Source organism: Oncorhynchus gorbuscha, linkage group LG17 (assembly GCF_021184085.1).
Source record: "Oncorhynchus gorbuscha isolate QuinsamMale2020 ecotype Even-year linkage group LG17, OgorEven_v1.0, whole genome shotgun sequence".
Taxonomy (NCBI): domain Eukaryota; kingdom Metazoa; phylum Chordata; class Actinopteri; order Salmoniformes; family Salmonidae; genus Oncorhynchus; species Oncorhynchus gorbuscha.
The window spans coordinates 20,140,715-20,160,378 of NC_060189.1; the positions used below are offsets into that span (position 1 = coordinate 20,140,715).

At 44.3% G+C, this 19,664-nt stretch overlaps 1 protein-coding gene across 1 annotated transcript; it reads right to left on the reverse strand.

Annotated features, from left to right (window-relative positions):
- Nucleotides 1–3,564: 3,564 nt before the first annotated feature.
- Nucleotides 3,565–6,225, reverse strand: LOC124001195 (insulinoma-associated protein 1a-like). The gene has a single exon (XM_046307806.1). The coding sequence runs from the start codon at nt 5,929–5,931 to the stop codon at nt 4,510–4,512; it is 1,422 nt and encodes a 473-aa protein (XP_046163762.1). The 5' UTR covers nt 5,932–6,225; the 3' UTR covers nt 3,565–4,509.
- Between the last annotated feature and the right edge of the window lie 13,439 nt (nt 6,226–19,664).

A 19,664-nucleotide genomic window follows, 5' to 3' on the forward strand; every position in this document is an offset into this window, starting at 1 on the left:
CATATTCTTTGTGTGTTGTTTGTTTGGGTCTATTGATTTGAATAGCAGTGGAGCAGAAGTAGATTTCCTTTAAAAGTGTCGTTACAGAGATGGGCACTTACCTAACCATGTTATAGTAACGCTAGCCTAATATAGCATGCCTAGAAAGACACCTAAGCGGAGTTCTCACTTCCGTTTGATGGGGTGGGGGGGGGGGGGGGGTGACATAATGGTGCTGTTGTTTTTTTTACCCTGGCCCAGCAGCAGCAGGGGTAACCTGACCCCTTCCCATCTGCCCCCCCTGCTACTCCAGGAGGGGAGGAGGCTAGGATAATGGGAACGCACCGGAAGGTACAAGTGCAAAATCTACAGCACCTACATTACTTCTGCCCTGGCTGGTAGGATGGCTAAAGACTGAAGACGAGCACTTGGCGATAATTAGAGCCGTGTGCGTGCACCTGCCTATCTGGCCAGAACCTGTTCCTTTGGGTCACATAAAACTTCTGCATTTGTCTACATTATGTGACTGAATATTCGCAAGTTATGAAAGCAGAATAATTATGATATGGGTATGTGTTATGTGAGAAGAGTCTAGTTTGACATCGTCACATGTCAAAAGTTCCGCATACACTGTATATCCTGTCTGTTTCTTCTCATTAGTAGGAAGTGTGTCTTACATTTACATTTTACATTTAAGTCATTTAGCAGACGCTCTTATCCAGAGCGACTTACAAATTGGTGCATTCACCTTATGACATCCAGTGGGACAGTCACTTAACAATAGTGCATCTAAAACTTAGGGGGGGTGGGGTGAGAGGGATTACTTAACCTATCCTAGGTATTCCTTAAAGAGGTGGGGTTTCAGGTGTCTCCGGAAGGTGGTGATTGACTCCGCTGTCCTGGCGTCGTGAGGGAGTTTGTTCCACCATTGGGGGGCCAGGGCAGCGAACAGTTTTGACTGGGGCTGAGCGGGAGCTGTACTTCCTCAGTGGTAGGGAGGCGAGCAGGCCAGAGGTGGATGAACGCAGTGCCCTTGTTTGGGTGTAGGGCCTGATCAGAGCCTGGAGGTACTGAGGTGCCGTTCCCCTCACAGCTCCGTGGCAAGCACCATGGTCTTGTAGTGGATGCGAGCTTCAACTGGAAGCCAGTGGAGAGAACGGAGGAGCGGGGTGACGTGAGAGAACTTGGGAAGGTTGAACACCAGACGGGCTGCGGCGTTCTGGATGAGTTGAAGGGGTTTAATGGCACAGGCAGGGAGCCCAGCCAACAGCGAGTTGCAGTAATCCAGACGGGAGATGACAAGTGCCTGGATTAGGACCTGCGCCGCTTCCTGTGTGAGGCAGGGTCGTACTCTGCGGATGTTGTAGAGCATGAACCTACAGGAACGGGCCACCGCCTTGATGTTAGTTGAGAACGACAGGGTGTTGTCCAGGATCACGCCAAGGTTCTTGGCGCTCTGGGAGGAGGACACAATGGAGTTGTCACCGTGATGGCGAGATCATGGAACGGGCAGTCCTTCCCCGGGAGGAAGAGCAGCTCCGTCTTGCCGAGGTTCAGCTTGAGGTGGTGATCCGTCATCCACACTGATATGTCTGCCAGACATGCAGAGATGCGATTCGCCACCTGGTCATCAGAAGGGGAAAGGAGAAGATTAATTGTGTGTCGTCTGCATAGCAATGATAAGAGAGACCATGTGAGGTTATGACAGAGCCAAGTGACTTGGTGTATAGCGAGAATAGGAGAGGGCCAAGAACAGAGCCCTGGGGGACACCAGTGGTGAGAGCGCGTGGTGAGGAGACAGATTCTCGCCACGCCACCTGGTAGGAGCGACCTGTCAGGTAGGACGCAATCCAAGCGTGGGCCGCGCCGGAGATGCCCAACTCGGAGAGGGTGGAGAGGAGGATCTGATGGTTCACAGTGAAGGCAGCCGATAGATCTAGAAGGATGAGAGCAGAGGAGAGAGAGTTAGCTTTAGCAGTGCGGAGCGCCTCCGTGATACAGAGGAGAGCAGTCTCAGTTGAATGACTAGTCTTGAAACCTGACTGATTTGGATCAAGAAGGTCATTCAGAGAGAGATAGCGGGAGAGCTGGCCAAGGACGGCACGTTCAAGAGTTTTGGAGAGAAAAGAAAGAAGGGATACTGGTCTGTAATTGTTGACATCGGAGGGATCGAGTGTAGGTTTTTTCAGAAGGGGTGCAACTCTCGCTCTCTTGAAGACGGAAGGGACGTAGCCAACGGTCAGGGATGAGTTGATGAGCGAGGTGAGGTAAGGGGAGAAGGTCTCCGGAAATGGTCTGGAGAAGAGAGGAGGGGATAGGGTCAAGCGGGCAGGTTGTTGGGCGGCCGGCCGTCACAAGACGCGAGATTTCATCTGGAGAGAGATGAAAGAGTAGACTGACTCTTCCCTAGAAGCCTGTCCTCATCAGTGAACTACATGACAGCATCCACAGTCATGACCCAACAATGACCATTAACCCCCTCGTGGGCTGGCTGAAGCCACACAAATGATTCTGGAAGTTATTTCTCTCTTGTCATGGGGAGTGAATGTGGGCCTGGCTGTTCAGAGGCTTAGCCTACACTGTCAGACAGCCATTTAAAAGGGAAAATCGAACTCTCGGGAATCTCCTTTAGAGAAGACAAATGTCCTTCTGATCTATGGGTGAGTTGGGTGGCCATCACCTCTGTCCTGCTGCCATGTTCTGACCAGGCATTATGGCAATATACTGTATGACTGGAAGCTAAGTGCTCTCTGTCTCTTCTTCATGGTAACCAAACCAGGTCTTCTGAGACACTACTTTATGATCATGTGTGGCATGAATCATCATAGCAACTCATAGCAATGGTAAATCGACAATAAATAAGGCATATTTTCAGTTTCCTACAGGACATTGCAGGCATCGGGATTGTTGTCTATAGTTCAATGAAACCTCAAAAGGGTAGATGAGGAATTAGATCGTAATGTTCAGAGCATCCCAACTTGGAATGTCTCTGTACTTGATGTCAGTGTGTACCCGTTTTAGTCCCTCGTCCAGACACTCATTGTAGAAATGATGCATCCACAGGGAGTAGGCCTGCCTCCTGGCTTGAGTGTCCATGGTAATTATGCTATTACTCATCCTTTACTAATTAGCCACTTGTGTAGGCCACACCTAAGTTTGATTTTGAGTTTTAACCTAAAGATTTGATTAAATAGACTAGTGAATGAATGTTGAGAAGCTGAGGGAACTAATGTGTAATGTTCTGTTGTTTAAGACAAGGGGGGAAATGGAAAGAAAAGGAATGATTTTCAAGACAACTTTTCCTTTTCCCTCAAAGTGTATCCAGAATCATTCAGATTAACATTGTGTCTTTTGAGTTTTTACCCAGATGGATGTCCATTATATTTCATTTACATATTTCAAAATGTAATTGTTTTCTCTTGTAAAGATCAGAAAATTATTTCAGACAAGTTGAATTGATACTTCCCTATAGCCTGGCACTTTATTTTCTTGTTGTAGGTATATCACTGGAAGTCAGGGCTGGAAAACATGGCTGATGTAGGCTTGGTATCTTTCAGACAGTCAATGTCAAACTAGAGCTAAATAAATGGTTTCATTTTGAAAATATCGTTTTTATTTCGATGGATAATGGAGACAACAGTGTACACATACAATCAAAGCGCTATAAAAGCCAACATTTAAGAAAATAACCTGTTCATAGAAAAAGATTGCATCTAAGGTAAGAGCTTTACGTTTTACAAGAGCTGTAGAGATTGAAGATTTAGACCGGTCCACGACAATTATCACAACTCATAATTTTGACATAACATTTGGCTACAACATGTGAACTGCCAGAACAACCACAGAATAATCACACAACACAACAATACATTACATAAGATAATTGCAAATGGAATAAATAAATAAATAAATACATAAATACAACTATTATGATTAAACAATATTGCAACAATTAATAATAAAATATGTGCCCGCATTCTAAACGAAAACAACCATTATTATGTTGAGTTTTTTAAGGCAGTTATACAGCAGAGTTTTGGTGTGCTTATATTCTAAAGGCATTTGTGGTTCTACTAAAGGGAAAGGTTTCGATAGTTTTAGGTTTTTAAGACAAAGTTGATAAGTCTGTCCTGTAATTCATAAGTTAACATAAAGTTTAATGATATACAGAAATTCACAGTCGGTGAATTAAAAGGCTTTTATGGGAGAAAATACCCATATCAAATTAAACAGTTCTTAGGTCTAGAAGCTATTACTTGAGCACCTCTGCAGCTGTCCTAGAAAAATACATTTAACAGTCAAACTAACGCTTTGCTTTCTTTCGATAAACTAATTTGAGAAAAATCGCAAAATATATGCCTATTATTATATTCAAGGAATGGATAAGCATTCAACAACCAGCTGATTGGCATTGATAGAATACCTCTCATCAAACACACAAATCTAAACATCAAGTTGCCCTGTCTTTCAGTAATCTAGGTAAATAACTTTTTTTCAACGCTCCGGTCCAAGGCACGCGTTTTCTTGTGTTCAGCAAGCCGGGCGCACGGGCATTTGAAGCAGGATCACCTGCCTATTTTCCGACGGATGGCATTTGTTGATGTGCCTCGTGAGTCCGGGTGAGCTGTAGAAAGTGGCAGGGCAATACTTGCAGGGATACACCTGGGAGCAGTGCATGAGACGCAGGTGTCTCTCCTGGCTGGCCCTGTTGGGGAAATTTTCCCCGCAAACGGGGCAGAGAAGGCAGTCCACGGGGCTCAGATTCAGGGGACTTTGGTTTGGGTTTTCCTCTGAAGATGAGGTGGACACTGGCACTTGCTCTTCCACTCTGTCGCTGTTTTGAAACGCGTGGTCCTTGAACATTTTATTCTGCAAGGCTTGGTGTCCCAGAATATGTTTTCTTAGGTATGCTTGACGCTTAAATCTTTTCCCACAATATTGGCAGTCGTATAAACCATCTTCCGAGCCCGATTCAGACACACCTGGGCTTGGGGTGTCTCTGTCACTCATTAGCTCGGCTCTTGAGTCTTTGGCTTCCTCCGGGATGGTCTTGACAGCGGGGTGCATTTTGGCCATTTCCGATTTGATTCTCTGGGTAGATGGTATCCCTGCTGCGCTCTGCGCTCTCGGTTTGTGCCAGCGCCGGTGAGAGGCGAGGTTAGCCGGGCAGCTGAACATCTTATCACACTCAGGACACCTGTACTCAACTCTCACGATCCTAGAGCACTTGTGCTGGGCTAAAGAAAATGTGTCCGCGTAAGCTTCCTTACACAATTGGCAGACAAACTCTCCTAAAGGCTTCCCGCCTGCCGATGTCTGCGTTCTGGGTTTAAAGTCGACAGGAGCCTCTTTGATTTTAAGACCAAGTACCGGAGACGTTGTCATTTCGTCTTCAAAATGTAGTTTTCTGATGGCTTTGGGCTTCTTGGATGCAGGTTTGCTCTTGCGCTCAGTGTCGGATGCGGGCCTCTTGGTACCGCCCCTGATGACTGTAGCCGGGATGCTGCTGGTGATGCCGCTGCGGTTGCTGTTGCTGGTGCCTATTTTCAAATCCACGGGGGCGAACAGGAGATTATCAAAGCTGCTGTTGGAGGAAGATGTCGGGAATGACTCGGCAGATATTGGCGAGCCTAGATTGAAACTTCTCCCGTAATATATTCTCTCGTGGTCCTTGTTGATGGGCCGGGTGGGGCTGTAGAGGGCTTGGTACATCGCCTCGGGATTGCCAAACTGAACCGCTTCAGCATCCAGCCTGGTGATCGGGGCGTCTGCTGCGATGTCCGGCGATGGGGCTGCACGGTCCAAACAGGACGCAACAGAGACAGGCGGAGATGAGTCCACCTGACTCTGAAAGGCTGGGGTGTGATGCTCCTGCTCATACTCATCGGTACGAGTCCTGTAGGAAACATGCGCTGACTTCTTGTTTCTTTTTACCAGGAATCCTTTGGGCATCTTTGCGAATGGCAGAAAAGCACTTTGGAGAGGTGGGCGAAGTCTCGGATGATATCCAGGTTTGTGGAATTACAGTCACACCGGGAGCCTCGGTTGCTATTTTATATTTTCGCTAAACTATTGATCTCTGTGTTGCTGAAATGTTTTCGTCTCTAAGGCATAGCTGCACTCTTTTTATGCCGGAATAATGCTATTGTTCTCGCCCCTTGTTGCCGCATCTTCAACCAATCAGACGAAACGAAGATCCCAGTGGATTTGGATGTGGGAGTGGGAGGGTTCAAAGCTTGGGTTTGATGGATTTCGTTGGAGGATGTGCAGATAGCTTAGCAGATGTAGTTGCGGTTTATTACGTTAATGTGGTCGCTTGGTCCCTCCCCAAGAGAGGCACACGCCGGGCCCTCCTCTTTTTAAGGTCTGATGGTTCTCTATACAAATGCACACGTGCCACGGCTTTGTGGTTCTCCTTTGGGGGCCACTGAGCTGCCAAAAGGAAATGTCCTTCACTAACACAATCATCAGAGTTTACAATTAGGATGGGGACTGAAGAGGGGTGGGGGTGGGGGGTCTGGTTGAGAAGACAATAAATAGGTTGCAAGGTGTTATTTGCATTTATAGAATAAAAGGCAAAAACATGAACATCTAAAACTTGGGCAAGTGATGTCAGTGTCGATAGTAAAGCAATGGGACACACATTTTGTTGTATTGTGGCCTAAGGGGACCAAGGGACAACATATGTGCCAACTGTGTGTGACATTGGCATTGCCTATGGATATTTGATAAGAGAGTTAGTATTTTACACAAATAAGGTAGGACTTCTTAAATAAACATTACTTGGTACGAATGTATTTATTTGGGCACGCGTCTGTCTCGGCAGTTTAACTGGAGTTATACATCAGACATCTCACTGCATACATAAGTAATAAGAAGGGCCTCTGGTCTTGGTACATAATAGCCACGTCTGCCCACGCTGCATATGCAGTTTTCGTTTGAAAAGCAATTTGACCTGTGAAATAGGACTCACGGCCAATCTGGCCCAGGGATAGGCGCGTGCTGTGTGTAATCAGCGCTCCAAACAAAGAGGGCCGCAGCCCGAATGTCAGCCCGCGCGCACCCAGCGCTTCTCGGGTTATTAAATCTGCACCCCTTTTCCAGAACACCTCTCCTGTCCATGTATGGCATGTGATATGGACGTCATGTGCAACGATATATACAAATAAAACATCTCTCTAACAATCACTGTTTGCAAACTGTTTTTGCTTGATATTGTTCCATTCTTGTTGAAATCACTTGAAACATAATTTTCCTAGTATTCCTCATTTTTGAAATATCAGTTGGCTTTAAAACGTTTATTCTAAACTTTAGGCTACATTGGGAATAAATGATTGTCTCTTGTCTCCTATCTTTAAATCAAGATTGGTTAAATGGATTTAACGAAGTCGCTTTTTGTTTCATGTAGGAGGCTATGATAAAACACTTTTTCAGTGAATCAGAATACGTCTTGCATGTTTGAATTCTTTGAACATTGATTTCAAAAGGCAATGTAAATTAAGCAAACGTTGTGTTGTGTTTTGTAGCCTACAAAGTCAAATTCTGTTTTTTTCAGATAACTTATTGTCAGTTTTGTGTATACATTAAATGTAAATGTAGGCCTATATAATTTTACAGCCATCAGGTTTAGAGAGTATGCTTACAAGGCCGATAATCCACAGTAGCCTACTATAGGCCTATGTGAATATTTTTGTCTAATATGCTTGCCTGCGTTTCATCATAATATCTTCAAATGAATGAGCATGCGCCACTTGACAGAGCGTGCGTTCTTTTTCTTTGCAGGGAAGAATGAATCTCCATCATCGGGTATTGGTCTCCTCATTTGCATAAAGCTGCAGTATGACCAAGTCAAATAATTACACAATCCTTAGCTGAGACATGCGCCTTTTGAATGGTTGGCTCTGGTCTGATGCGTTTTCACTTGCTTGAATACAAACCGTTAGCTTTGTGCAATTCAAATTTTGTCTCTCTGAAATTATACACGGCAATGTTTTTGTACATTGAACATTAACGAGTTTGAAGAGAGTTTTTCTCCCCTTATCAGGCCGTATTGTTATAAACAATACAAATAACACTACAAAATATATGTTAGGTCTATGCTACAGGACAGTCACAATCACATTATAGGCCCGCTAACAGGTCATGTCTTTTGGCTATAGTCCGTGTTTTTTCGAGAACGTTTCAACTGGCAGTTATATTAGTCGTTGTTCGTGGGGCTAGACGCTTTGATGGCATTTTTAACAAGTTCCTCTTTCCCCGTGATCATTTCTGGAGCGCGTGGGCCGGTGTGGTGGCCTTGGTTTCGGCGGACGCACGTGCTTGTTTGCTCAGTGGCGCGCCCTGCCCTGCGCGAGGGAAAACACTGAAGGATCGGAGCATCATTAGCATACAGCTGCCATTCCATCCTTCCTTCCATAATGTAAACTTCATCCGCCCCTAAATAGACCATCGTTAGAACCCGGTGCCCTACGCCCAATAGCACCCAGACTGATTTAAAGTTGGAAAGGTGATCTTCTCTCTTAAATGTAAAATGACGTTCAGTGTTGTGGGGAATCATTCATGTCCAGAGTTTCTGCAAAAATCACAGACAAAAATCAAATGTCAGACATTGTCATTTTTTTTTACAGCATGATGATATGGGCCTAAAGCATTTACTCAGAAGTAACCTCTTTCTGATTTCATTCATCTCAGACTCAGTTCACTGTCTGCCTATTTTATTGCACCACCTACAGGTGAAGTAAGATTGCAGATCTATTGGCTCCCTTTCTGGTCAAATAATTTTGGGTTGCCAGATATGAAACAGAATATAAAAAGGTCTCAAAATCTCTATCAAACCATATTTCTCTTCAGATTATCAATTTCAAATTTGTCCATTAAGCCCAGTGTCTGAATCTTACACAAACCCATCTTGCTCGAATGCTCCAATGATGTGACTTTAATTTGCACTCATCATGACATGGGCTTCATGAATGGCATTGTCAATCAATGATTGTAATGGATGAGCTGTTGGGTGCTGGTGCCTGTGTGTAATCTGATAAGAGGGAGGTTCCATTCAGCACCATGGACAAGGCTATTGAGGAATCTAGATTTAATCAGAGGCTGGGGTTTCTAAGAACCAATGCAGCAAGGCTTCTAGCTTTTGTCTCCTTGCAGATGGACAACATGTCTGCCAACATTTGACCTATTATATCCTGGAACAATAATTCGAAAGTATTTTCAACAATATATTACAAAACCATCGATCTGAATGGTATGTCACTCACAGAATGCAACCGTCGGTATGGCCAACATTTTTGTGTTGGCACACCTTACAGCACAATAGTAGCTACCATATAAAAATGGTTCCCTGAAACATGATGTCTCCAAGCCCTGGGGCATATTACATCCACTGATCTAAAGCATCAGAGAGCTGCTCAGAAATCACTCCAGTCTATTGGTTGTATTCCCCGCCAGAGCCTTGTCACCAAGCATGCCCTGGAATGTTAAATGCTAATTCACCTCTGAGCCACAGAGGTGGAAAAAGTGATTGTTCTATCTGGGCTGATTAAAATGTGCTGCCCTGTCTCTCCCCTCAGTGTTCACCTCTGTCATTCCCCACATTCATTTCTCTATTCATGAGTCGTACAACAAAGAGCAGGCAGTGCAGCTGCTGTGTTACAGATAATAAGGACAGCAGGCGCCAAGATTCCCACTGCAGGTTTCCCCCTGCTCATTCAATTACCTGACAAGAGTTTGAGACACAGCTGCACTATGGAGGTGCAGAGAGGGAAATTGAGGTACACACGCGGAGGCGCACATACGTGGACATGCACGCAGACATAGAGACACACACAGATGCTCTCCCTTTACCCATGACTCAAATCAAATCAAATTTTATTTGTCACATACACATGCTTAGCAGATGTTAATGGGAGTGTAGCGAAATGCTTGTGCTTCTAGTTCCGACAATGCAGTGATAACCAACAAGTAATCTAACTAACAATTCCAAAACTACTGTCTTATACACAGTGTAAGGGGATAAGGAATATGTACATAAGGATATATGAATGAGTGATGGTACAGAGCAGCATACAGTAGATGGTATCGAGTACAGTATATACATATGAGATGAGTGTGTAGACAAAGTAAACAAAGTGGCATAGTTAAAGTGGCTAGTGATACATGTATTACATAAGGATGCAGTCGATGATGTAGAGTACAGTATATACATATGCATATGAGATGAATAATGTAGGGTAAGTAACATTATATAAGGTAGCATTGTTTAAAGTGGCTAGTGATATATTTACATCATTTCCCATCAATTCCCATTATTAAAATGGCTGGAGTTGGGTCAGTGTCAATGACAGTGTGTTGGCAGCAGCCACTCAATGTTAGTGGTGGCTGTTTAACAGTCTGATGGCCTTGAGATAGAAGCTGTTTTTCAGTCTCTCGGTCCCAGCTTTGATGCACCTGTACTGACCTCGCCTTCTGGATGATAGCGGGGTGAACAGGCAGTGGTTCGGGTGGTTGATGTCCTTGATGATCTTTATGGCCTTCCTGTAACATCGGGTGGTGTAGGTGACCTGGAGGGCAGGTAGTTTGCCCCCGGTGATGCGTTGTGCAGTCCTCACTACCCTCTGGAGAGCCTTACGGTTGAGGGCGGAGCAGTTGCCGTACCAGGCGGTGATACAGCCCGCCAGGATGCTCTCGATTGTGCATCTGTAGAAGTTTGTGAGTGCTTTTGGTGACAAGCCAAATTTCTTCAGCCTCCTGAGGTTGAAGAGGCGCTGCCGCGCCTTCTTCACGACGCTGTCAGTGTGAGTGGACCAATTCAGTTTGTCTGTGATGTGTATGCCGAGGAACTTAAAACTAGCTACCCTCTCCACTACTGTTCCATCGATGCTGTTTCCTGAAGTCCACAATCATCTCCTTAGTTTTGTTGACGTTGAGTGTGAGGTTATTTTCCTGACACCACACTCCGAGGGCCCTCACCTCCTCCCTGTAGGCCGTCTCGTCGTTGTTGGTAATCAAGCCTACCACTGTTGTGTCGTCCGCAAACTTGATGATTGAGTTGGAGGCGTGCATGGCCACGCAGTCGTGGGTGAACAGGGAGTACAGGAGAGGGCTCAGAACGCACCCTTGTGGGGCCCCCGTGTTGAGGATCAGCGGGGAGGAGATGTTGTTGCCTACCCTCACCACCTGGGGGCGGCCCGTCAGGAAGTCCAGTACCCAGTTGCACAGGGCAGGGTCGAGACCCAGGGTCTCGAGCTTGATGACGAGCTTGGAGGGTACTATGGTGTTGAATGCCGAGCTGTAGTCGATGAACAGCATTCTCACATAGGTATTCCTCTTGTCCAGGTGGGTTAGGGCAGTGTGCAGTGTGGTTGAGATTGCATCGTCTGTGGACCTATTTGGGCGGTAAGCAAATTGGAGTGGGTCTAGGGTGTCAGGTAGGGTGGAGGTGATATGGTCCTTGACTAGTCTCTCAAAGCACTTCATGATGACGGAAGTGAGTGCTACGGGGCGGTAGTCGTTTAGCTCAGTTACCTTAGCTTTCTTGGGAACAGGAACAATGGTGGCCCTCTTGAAGCATGTGGGAACAGCAGACTGGTATAGGGATTGATTTAATATGTCCGTAAACACACCGGCCAGCTGGTTATTTAGTCTGCCTGGGAGCAAGACATCCTGGTCCGTGACTGGGCTGGGTTTCTTCTTGTAGTCCGTGATTGACTGTAGACCCTGCCACATGCCTCTTGTGTCTGAGGCATTGAATTGAGATTCCACTTTGTCTCTGTACTGACGCTTAGCTTGTTTAATAGCCTTGCGGAGGGAATAGCTGCATTGTTTATATTCGGACATGTTACCAGACACCTTGCCCTGATTAAAAGCAGTGGTTCGCGCTTTCAGTTTCACGCGAATGCTGCCATCAATCCACGGTTTCTGGTTTGGGAATGTTTTTATCGTTGCTATGGGAACGACATCTTCGACGCACGTTCTAATGAACTCGCACACCGAATCAGCGTATTCGTCAATATTTCCATCTGATGCAATACGAAACATGTCCCAGTCCACGTGATGGAAGCAGTCTTGGAGTGTAGAGTCAGCTTGGTCTGACCAGCGTTGGACAGACCTCAGCGTGGGAGCCTCTTGTTTTAGTTTCTGCCTGTAGGCAGGGATCTGTGGATGTTCTTGTGTAAGAACATGATGACCTACATGGGGAACTACTGGATGTTGTTTTCTAAAGACTGGATTTATTTTTTGAAGACTGGATTTTGTTTTTTAAAGACTGGATTTATTTTTTAAAGACTGGATGTATTTTCCGCTAAGAACAGAATGTAAGGTGATTTACATCCCATGTCATAAACAACCAACCATAATGACAGTAGTGACTCAACGTACAGAAATTAAACCAGAAACATTGCTCAAATTGATTATTTTATGAGGTTACCCTTATTTTGGTGTAACTGTTGAATAAAAACAAGATGGCCGCTCAGAAACCTAATGGGCCACATCCTCCCTCGATTGACAAATGGAGCCTCAGAATCCACTCAGCTCTTCACCTATTTCTCTTTTGTCCAGTGATCCAGGTGTCCATATAAAAAAACATCCACCATCATCCCATTTTATAGCATGCAAGAGAATCAGCTCACAGCTTGATACAATATACATTTACATAAACATTTTAGTAATTTAGCAGACACTCTTATCCAGAGCGACTTATAGGAGCAATTAGGGTTAAGTGCCTTGCTCAAGGGCACACGGTTAGAGGATTCACGGAATCAGGAGGGAATAAGCAGGAAATCCGGAATCCTCCAATCAGGATTTCTGGAAAACTTTATGTAAAATTCCCCAGAACTTTGCAACCCTATTAGGATAGCCTGAGGTCAGTCAGTCCCATCCATGTAATTTACCCTGAGATGGTTACTATACTTAATTTTCTTCTCATCTGAATACTTAGCATTCATTTCTCATTATGATTTACAGGGGAAAACCCACTATCAAATGAGCCTAAATTACTTTTGTAGCTGAGAAAAGTATGAATGTTTTATGTTATTTAAAGTTTGTACTATTGTATTCATGTGACTGTTTATTTAGCGGTTTTGTTATGAATAATTTGTAAATCTGTTCCAAACTTGTAATACTTTTTTAATTAATTGATTTTCCCAGTAAGATGTTCTTGAATTAATGAGAAATGCAACAATAGATGAAATAATTTGAGAGGGAGACATGTAAGCCAATCCTCACACATGCACACAAAAACAAATGACTATGTGTGAAGAGTCTGCGATGTCACAGTTCCCTAACAAAGCTTTTACAAAATTGAAACACTCCTCATTGAATGGTATAATTAGCATTCTGTCATAATTGTGCTGCTTCCTTGGTTATTAAACGATCCCCCTAATTAGTCACTATAATAGAGTTAATCAGACTCTGCTCATCACACTTATTATTTTCTCTCAGAAAAAAAGGGGGGAAAAATGGTTAATTAATTATATCAGTCTTTTCATCAGTGAGGGTACCATACCTCCCTTCCAAATGATTATCATGTTGTAAATGGAAGTAAGGAGCAGGCCGGACCCAGACAAATTAATTAAGTCTTAATTATGCAGTGGGAGTTGGGAGTCGTTTGCATAATAAGCTAAATCAAATGAGATCAGTCATGGAGCGGCTGGTGGAGTTGCCACGCAGACTCACCCTCCGGATGCTCCGAGGCCCCCTCCACCCTTCTACCCCTACCGTCTCCACCACTAGATTTCTCTGCATGTACTCTGTGACCCTGTAGAGACACTGTAGAGACTCAGTAGAGACCCCGTAGAGACTCTGTAGAGACTCTATAGAGACTCTGTAGAGACCCTGTAGAGACCCTGTTGAGACTCTGTAGAGACCCCGTAGAGACACTGTAGAGACCCTGTTGAGACCGTATAGAGACCCTGTAGAGACCATGTTGAGACTCTGTAGAGACTCCGTAGAGACTCTATAGAGACCCTTGAGACTCTGTTGAGACCTTGTAGATAATCACCTGTCAGGGAGCTGGAACTGGTGTTGGTTGCTTACTCTGGTATTACCAGGAAGTTTACCGGTTCAGCTAGTTGGGATTCTGCTAGTATTAGATAGTGATTGTGTCCTCTGACCCTAACTCAATGGTAAAATAAAACCGAGTTTACTAGAAAGCCACTCTTCAAATGTATGTGATGACAATAATAGTGTCATTCTAGAAACATAGAATAGAATAGAGTGAAAGACAGAGACAATAGTCCAGCACAGTACTCAGCTAAGGACAATCCTGTTAAGGCTGTTGTATTGGTGTGTTCCCCTGGTGTTCAGAACAGCCTGTGGTTTCCAGGAGGACAGATAGCTATCCCAACAGAGAAGTTGGGTTCCGTGCAGTGCCTTCTGATACTTCCTTCCAGGGCCAGCCAACTTGACCTGAGCACCGTGCCTGGGACCACCTCTATTATCTACCAATGACAGAAGCCCATTGTTAGAGTGACATTACCAAGAAAATGCAGGGTTGAGGATGCCCCCATCCATCTCTGTCTGGGGGCCGATTGATTTTGACTTGGGGTAGGAGTGATTCCATTCTTATGACTGATGGAGCGGACCCCTTTGACTGTCAGCACATGATGAGCATAGGCAGCGGTATGATGAGGGGTCAGGGCAGCTGGTGGGGGTAACAGGGGTTGGATGGGGGGGGGTTGCCAGTATCACAAGATTGAGGGGTGCCTGGACAAAGCGCCCCAACCGACCCCCTGAGTCTATCAGCTACCCTATCCATCACTCGCTTGCCTTGTGATTAGCCTAGCGTCCGCTAATCATTTCATCATCAGAGGGATATAATGGTTGTGACAATAGATGCAGGCTGACTGTGAGGTCCTGCTAGGAGTGTCAGCCCACGGGGCTAAGTGCCAGCAGTGAGCCGTATGCCAGCTGTATAGCGTATGTGCCCCTGTGTGCTTTCTGCCTGGGGTTTCTGACTCCTGAGAGTCTGACGGTGCATGCATGGCCAGATGCTAGGTAATATTTGTGTTTGAACAGTGGTTAACGGTCACACAAGGAAGAGGTCTATTGAGTTTGGGTATTCTGAAACGAACAGCTGCCTTGCTCAGTCCATGTAATCACTGCATTGCAATGGTGTTTTTGTGTTTCACAAAAATACATTTTTCATTGAACATCTATTGCCATAGACAACTTTAGAGGATTTTAAGAAAATTATATAAAGAAGATCTATAAATCTCATTACACATGGCAGTGTTCCAGTTTGTCTCCTCATCCTTCAGTGCTCCAAGAGTCTGCCAGTGAGAGTATGACATTAGTGTTAACTGGAGGAGAGAGGCTGCCCCTGAAAAGTTGTTAAACCCACCGGCCTGCTCCAGCAGCTTAGCACCCTAATCAGCCTGAGAGGCGTCATTATAACCAGCTCTGGAGCTCCACATGGAATATAGTGTGGCTGGTCGGAACATGGTGTGGCTGGTCGGAATATGGTGTGGCTGGTCAGAATATGATGTGGCTGGTCAGAATATGGTATTGCTGGTCGGAATATGGTGTGGCTGGTCGGAATATGGTGTTGCTGGTCAGAATATGGTGTGGCTGGTCGGAACATGGTGTGGCTGGTCGGAATATGGTGTGGCTGGTCGGAATATGGTGTTGCTGGTCGGAATATGGTGTGCCTGGTCGGAACATGGTGTGCCTGGACGGAACATGGTGTGCCTGGTCGGAACATGGTGTGCCTGGTCGGAACATGGTGTGTCTGGTCGGAACATGGTGTGGCTGGTCGGAACATGGTGTGGCTGTTCGGAATATGGTGTGGCTGTTCGGAATATGGTATGGCTGGTCGATACATGGTGTGGCTGGTTGGAATATGGTGTTGCTGGTCGTGAATATGGTGTTGCTGGAAGGATGTAGTGAGATTACCTTTGGGCTAGGAGTTTTTCGGTACAACATGACTTACCTGACCAGAACAAACTCTGGGCTCTAGTCACAAATCAATTGTGATTAATCTGTCTATAGTTGTGATATTATTATTATATAATAAACACAAGTTAATATCTTTCAGTATATGTAATTATATCACAGTCAATGATGTATTAAATTGATGCTAGTACAGGTAAACAATTAGTCAGTGAATGCAATTCTGGTATGAAGGCGCTACCAAACAGGGACAGTCTATTGCAGTGCTTGACTTGGGCAGGAGCTCACTGGAACTGAGTACCGGCACCACCAATTTTCTACTGCTTTAATTCCTACACCTCTTATAGAATATTAGCTAAAACGTATTGCAGCTAAATATAAATAGTACCATCACTCAAAATGAGTACTGGCACCTATTTCAGTCCAAGTCAAGCACAGGTCTATTGTAATAACAGGAAATGGTGTAACCTTTTGAGAGGCTACCCAGCCAGCCAGGTGAGAGAAGGGTGAGTTTAGGAGCTCCAAGATCAGGATGCAGCAGGTAACCTGATCTGATGTTGACACAGAGTGGACAGGTGCTCTGAGTCTGACTGAACCCAATTCATATGTGCTGCTAGTAGACACAGGTCATCCATTAGGCAACTAATTCAGACCTCTCCCCTCTGCCCTCCCTTACCAGTCTGGTTGCCATGATACCACATTACAGTAATGCAAGATGGCCTGGCTTAAAAAGGAAAGCTCCATGTTTATTTACCTTATGTTCACAGTGGAGAGTTCTCTGAAACATGAATAAGCAGAAAGACTGGACTAGACAGGAACAACAACATAGGTTGAAACTGAAAATGGCTTGTTAGTCTCTTGTTTCTAATAACTATTGAATTAACTTGATTCACTTATTTTGGGACAGTTAAAGGGACAACCTCCCAGCATTTTATTATGTTTTGTTTGCAGCTCAATAGGCCTACAAATCATTTATCATCATCATCTAATCATATTCAGAGCCATCAAAAAAGCAACCTGGTCTCAGAGAATTTCGTATTATTCAGTACATAAAACCTAGACACGCCCTTTACTATATAATATGTTACGTTTGGTATGGTTACATTAGACAGATGGTTACTTAAGGCAAAAACGGAAGTAGGATGGTTGGTCAGGGTCGATGGATATACGTATATATCATCCATAGACACCCAAAGGTTGTGAGTTTGAATCTCATCACGGACAACTTTAGCATTTTAGCTAATTATCAACTTTTTAACTACTTACTACTTTTAGTTACTTTGCAACTACTTAGCATGTTAACTCTTCCCCTAACCCTTTTAGCTAACCATTCCTCTAACCCTTTAACCTAACTTGTAAACTTAACCCGAACCCTAACCCCTAGCCTAGCTAACACTAGCGTGCTGGATAACATTAGCCACTTAACTAGAATTCATAGCATACCATATGGTTTGCAAATTCATAGCATATTGTACGTTTTGAAAATTTGGAACACATAATACAAATTGTCATTCGTAAAACATATCATACAAAATGGCCGATGGACATCCAGAAATTATAACATGCTATGCGAAACGGAACATATCATATTAAATAGAGTGTCTCGGATTTACGTAAAGAATAGTCCGAAATGCTCTGAGACCAGGTTGCAAAAAAAAGATTTAGTCTTGATGGCATAAATAGTTGATGGGTTAAACCTTGACAATTGTCCTCATCAAATGTGCTTCCCTCTCCTTCCATTAACAGCCCCATGCCAAATAAAGGTTAACAGGCAGAGACGTGACATATGCTGAGTCCTGATTGGCTGATGGGGATGCGATATGCTCACCTGTTATCCACACACCAGTGCATGGTAAACACTCCCAGTCCGACCTGTAGGAGAGCCCATCTGTTGCAGCGCATTAAAACCACCTTTTTAACAATTGCATCTGGGAAGGAAAAAGGGCAGATTGTGCCACAACGCCCAATAAAAACAGGCTATGCATGACATTTCGCTCCTAATACAGGACTATAGCTCCTCCCTGTACACTGCCCTTTACCAATAAAAGACTGGCAATTTCAAAGACTGTGGATTACTTTGTATAAAACAGTCTGTTTTAGGCATGGATATCATATTTGTCTTTGTGGGGATGGGGGAAGATTATATCATTAAAGGCTTTGAAGGGGATGATTCTCATGTTGCTGTCAAATAAACTTCATGTGAACTAATAGCCAATAGCCTTTGTTACAAGAAGGAGAATATCATCCTATTCTTCATTTAGAGTTGACCCATTCAGAAAATCTTACGGTACAATAAAGTCAAACATTACTTTTAAGGGTGTAAGGACGGGCATTTACCCAGGTGCACAGTGTGTGTTTTGTTGACAACTGAATTGTAATTAATGTGGTCCTATAGGCTGAATGTGGGCTCTATTTTACCAAATCCAATGCAAATCTAAATTCTGGCGGCAGCGCTTTTGGGACAGCGGTGTGCTATTTTCAAAGCGGTTATTATGAGCGCAATAACTGGCGGTGGTGTGAAAAGGACGAGTTTTGATGAATAAACAATCTGTAGGTGTGAGGAGGGCTTGGCCACGCACTGACCAATCAAGGCATTCCATGGCTTAGTGCCACTTTCAAAATAACTGGGAAGTCGGAAAGACTTCAGTATGTTCAAGACAACTGGGAACTCGTGGAAAACACGAGAACATGCTCGGACTGGGAAAATCGCTTTGAATGATCATCCAAATCGGAATTCCAAGTCAGAAACCAACTTTCCGACCTGAAGATCACTGCCGTCATGATTTGAGTACCATACTACCGCCTGCAAGCGTTTGTCCCAAGTTCTGTAGGTTATTGACAGTCTTTGCGTTGCCATCAACTCCAATTCAGCTGGAGACACTGGGGGCAGGAATATTGCAACCTGGACTCAGAGGTAGACATAACATAGTAAATGTAAATCCGGGACACTCCAATTAGTATGATATGTTACATTTCATATGATATGTATTAATCAGGACGTCAGACTAGGGTGAAGGTTAACCTTCCTACAGGACAACGACCCTAAGCACACAGCCAAGGCAACGCAGTAGTGTCTTTGGGACAAGTCTCTGAATGTCCTTGAGTGGCCCAGCCAGAAACCGGACTTGAACCCAATTGAACATCTCTGGAGAGACCTGAAAATAGCCGTGCAATGACGCTCCCCATCCAACCTGACAGAGCTTGTGAGGATCCGCAGAGAAGAATGGGAGAAACTCCCCAAATACAGGAGTAATCGAGGAAAACTGATTAGGGGAATAGCATCTGAGGAAAACACGACACGACAGGGCGATACACAAAACACAGCACGGTGAACAAGGAACCGACAGGACAGGAACGGAACACAAAGGAAGAAATAGCTATCTGGAACAGGAACTAAATGATTGATTAGGGGAATAGGAACAGCTGGGAGCAGGAACGATAGAGAGAAGAGAGAGCGAGAGAGTGATCGCTGCTAAAGGTGCTAATAAATGAAAAACAAAGTACTGAGTAAAGGGTCTGAATAATGATGTAAATGTGATATCAGTTTTTTAATACATTTGCAAACATTTATTTTTGCTTTGTCATTATGGGGTATTGTGTGTAGATTGATGAGGGGAAAAAAACAATTTAATCAATTTTAGAATAAGGCTGTAACATAACAAAATGTGGGAAAAGTCAAGGGGTCTGAATACTTTCCGAATGCACTGTAGTTGCAAAGGATCTAATTAGTTAAAATGCTAAAGTTATTTGAGATGAGATTCGAATCATTCAACTTTTGGGTTACTAGACGTGTG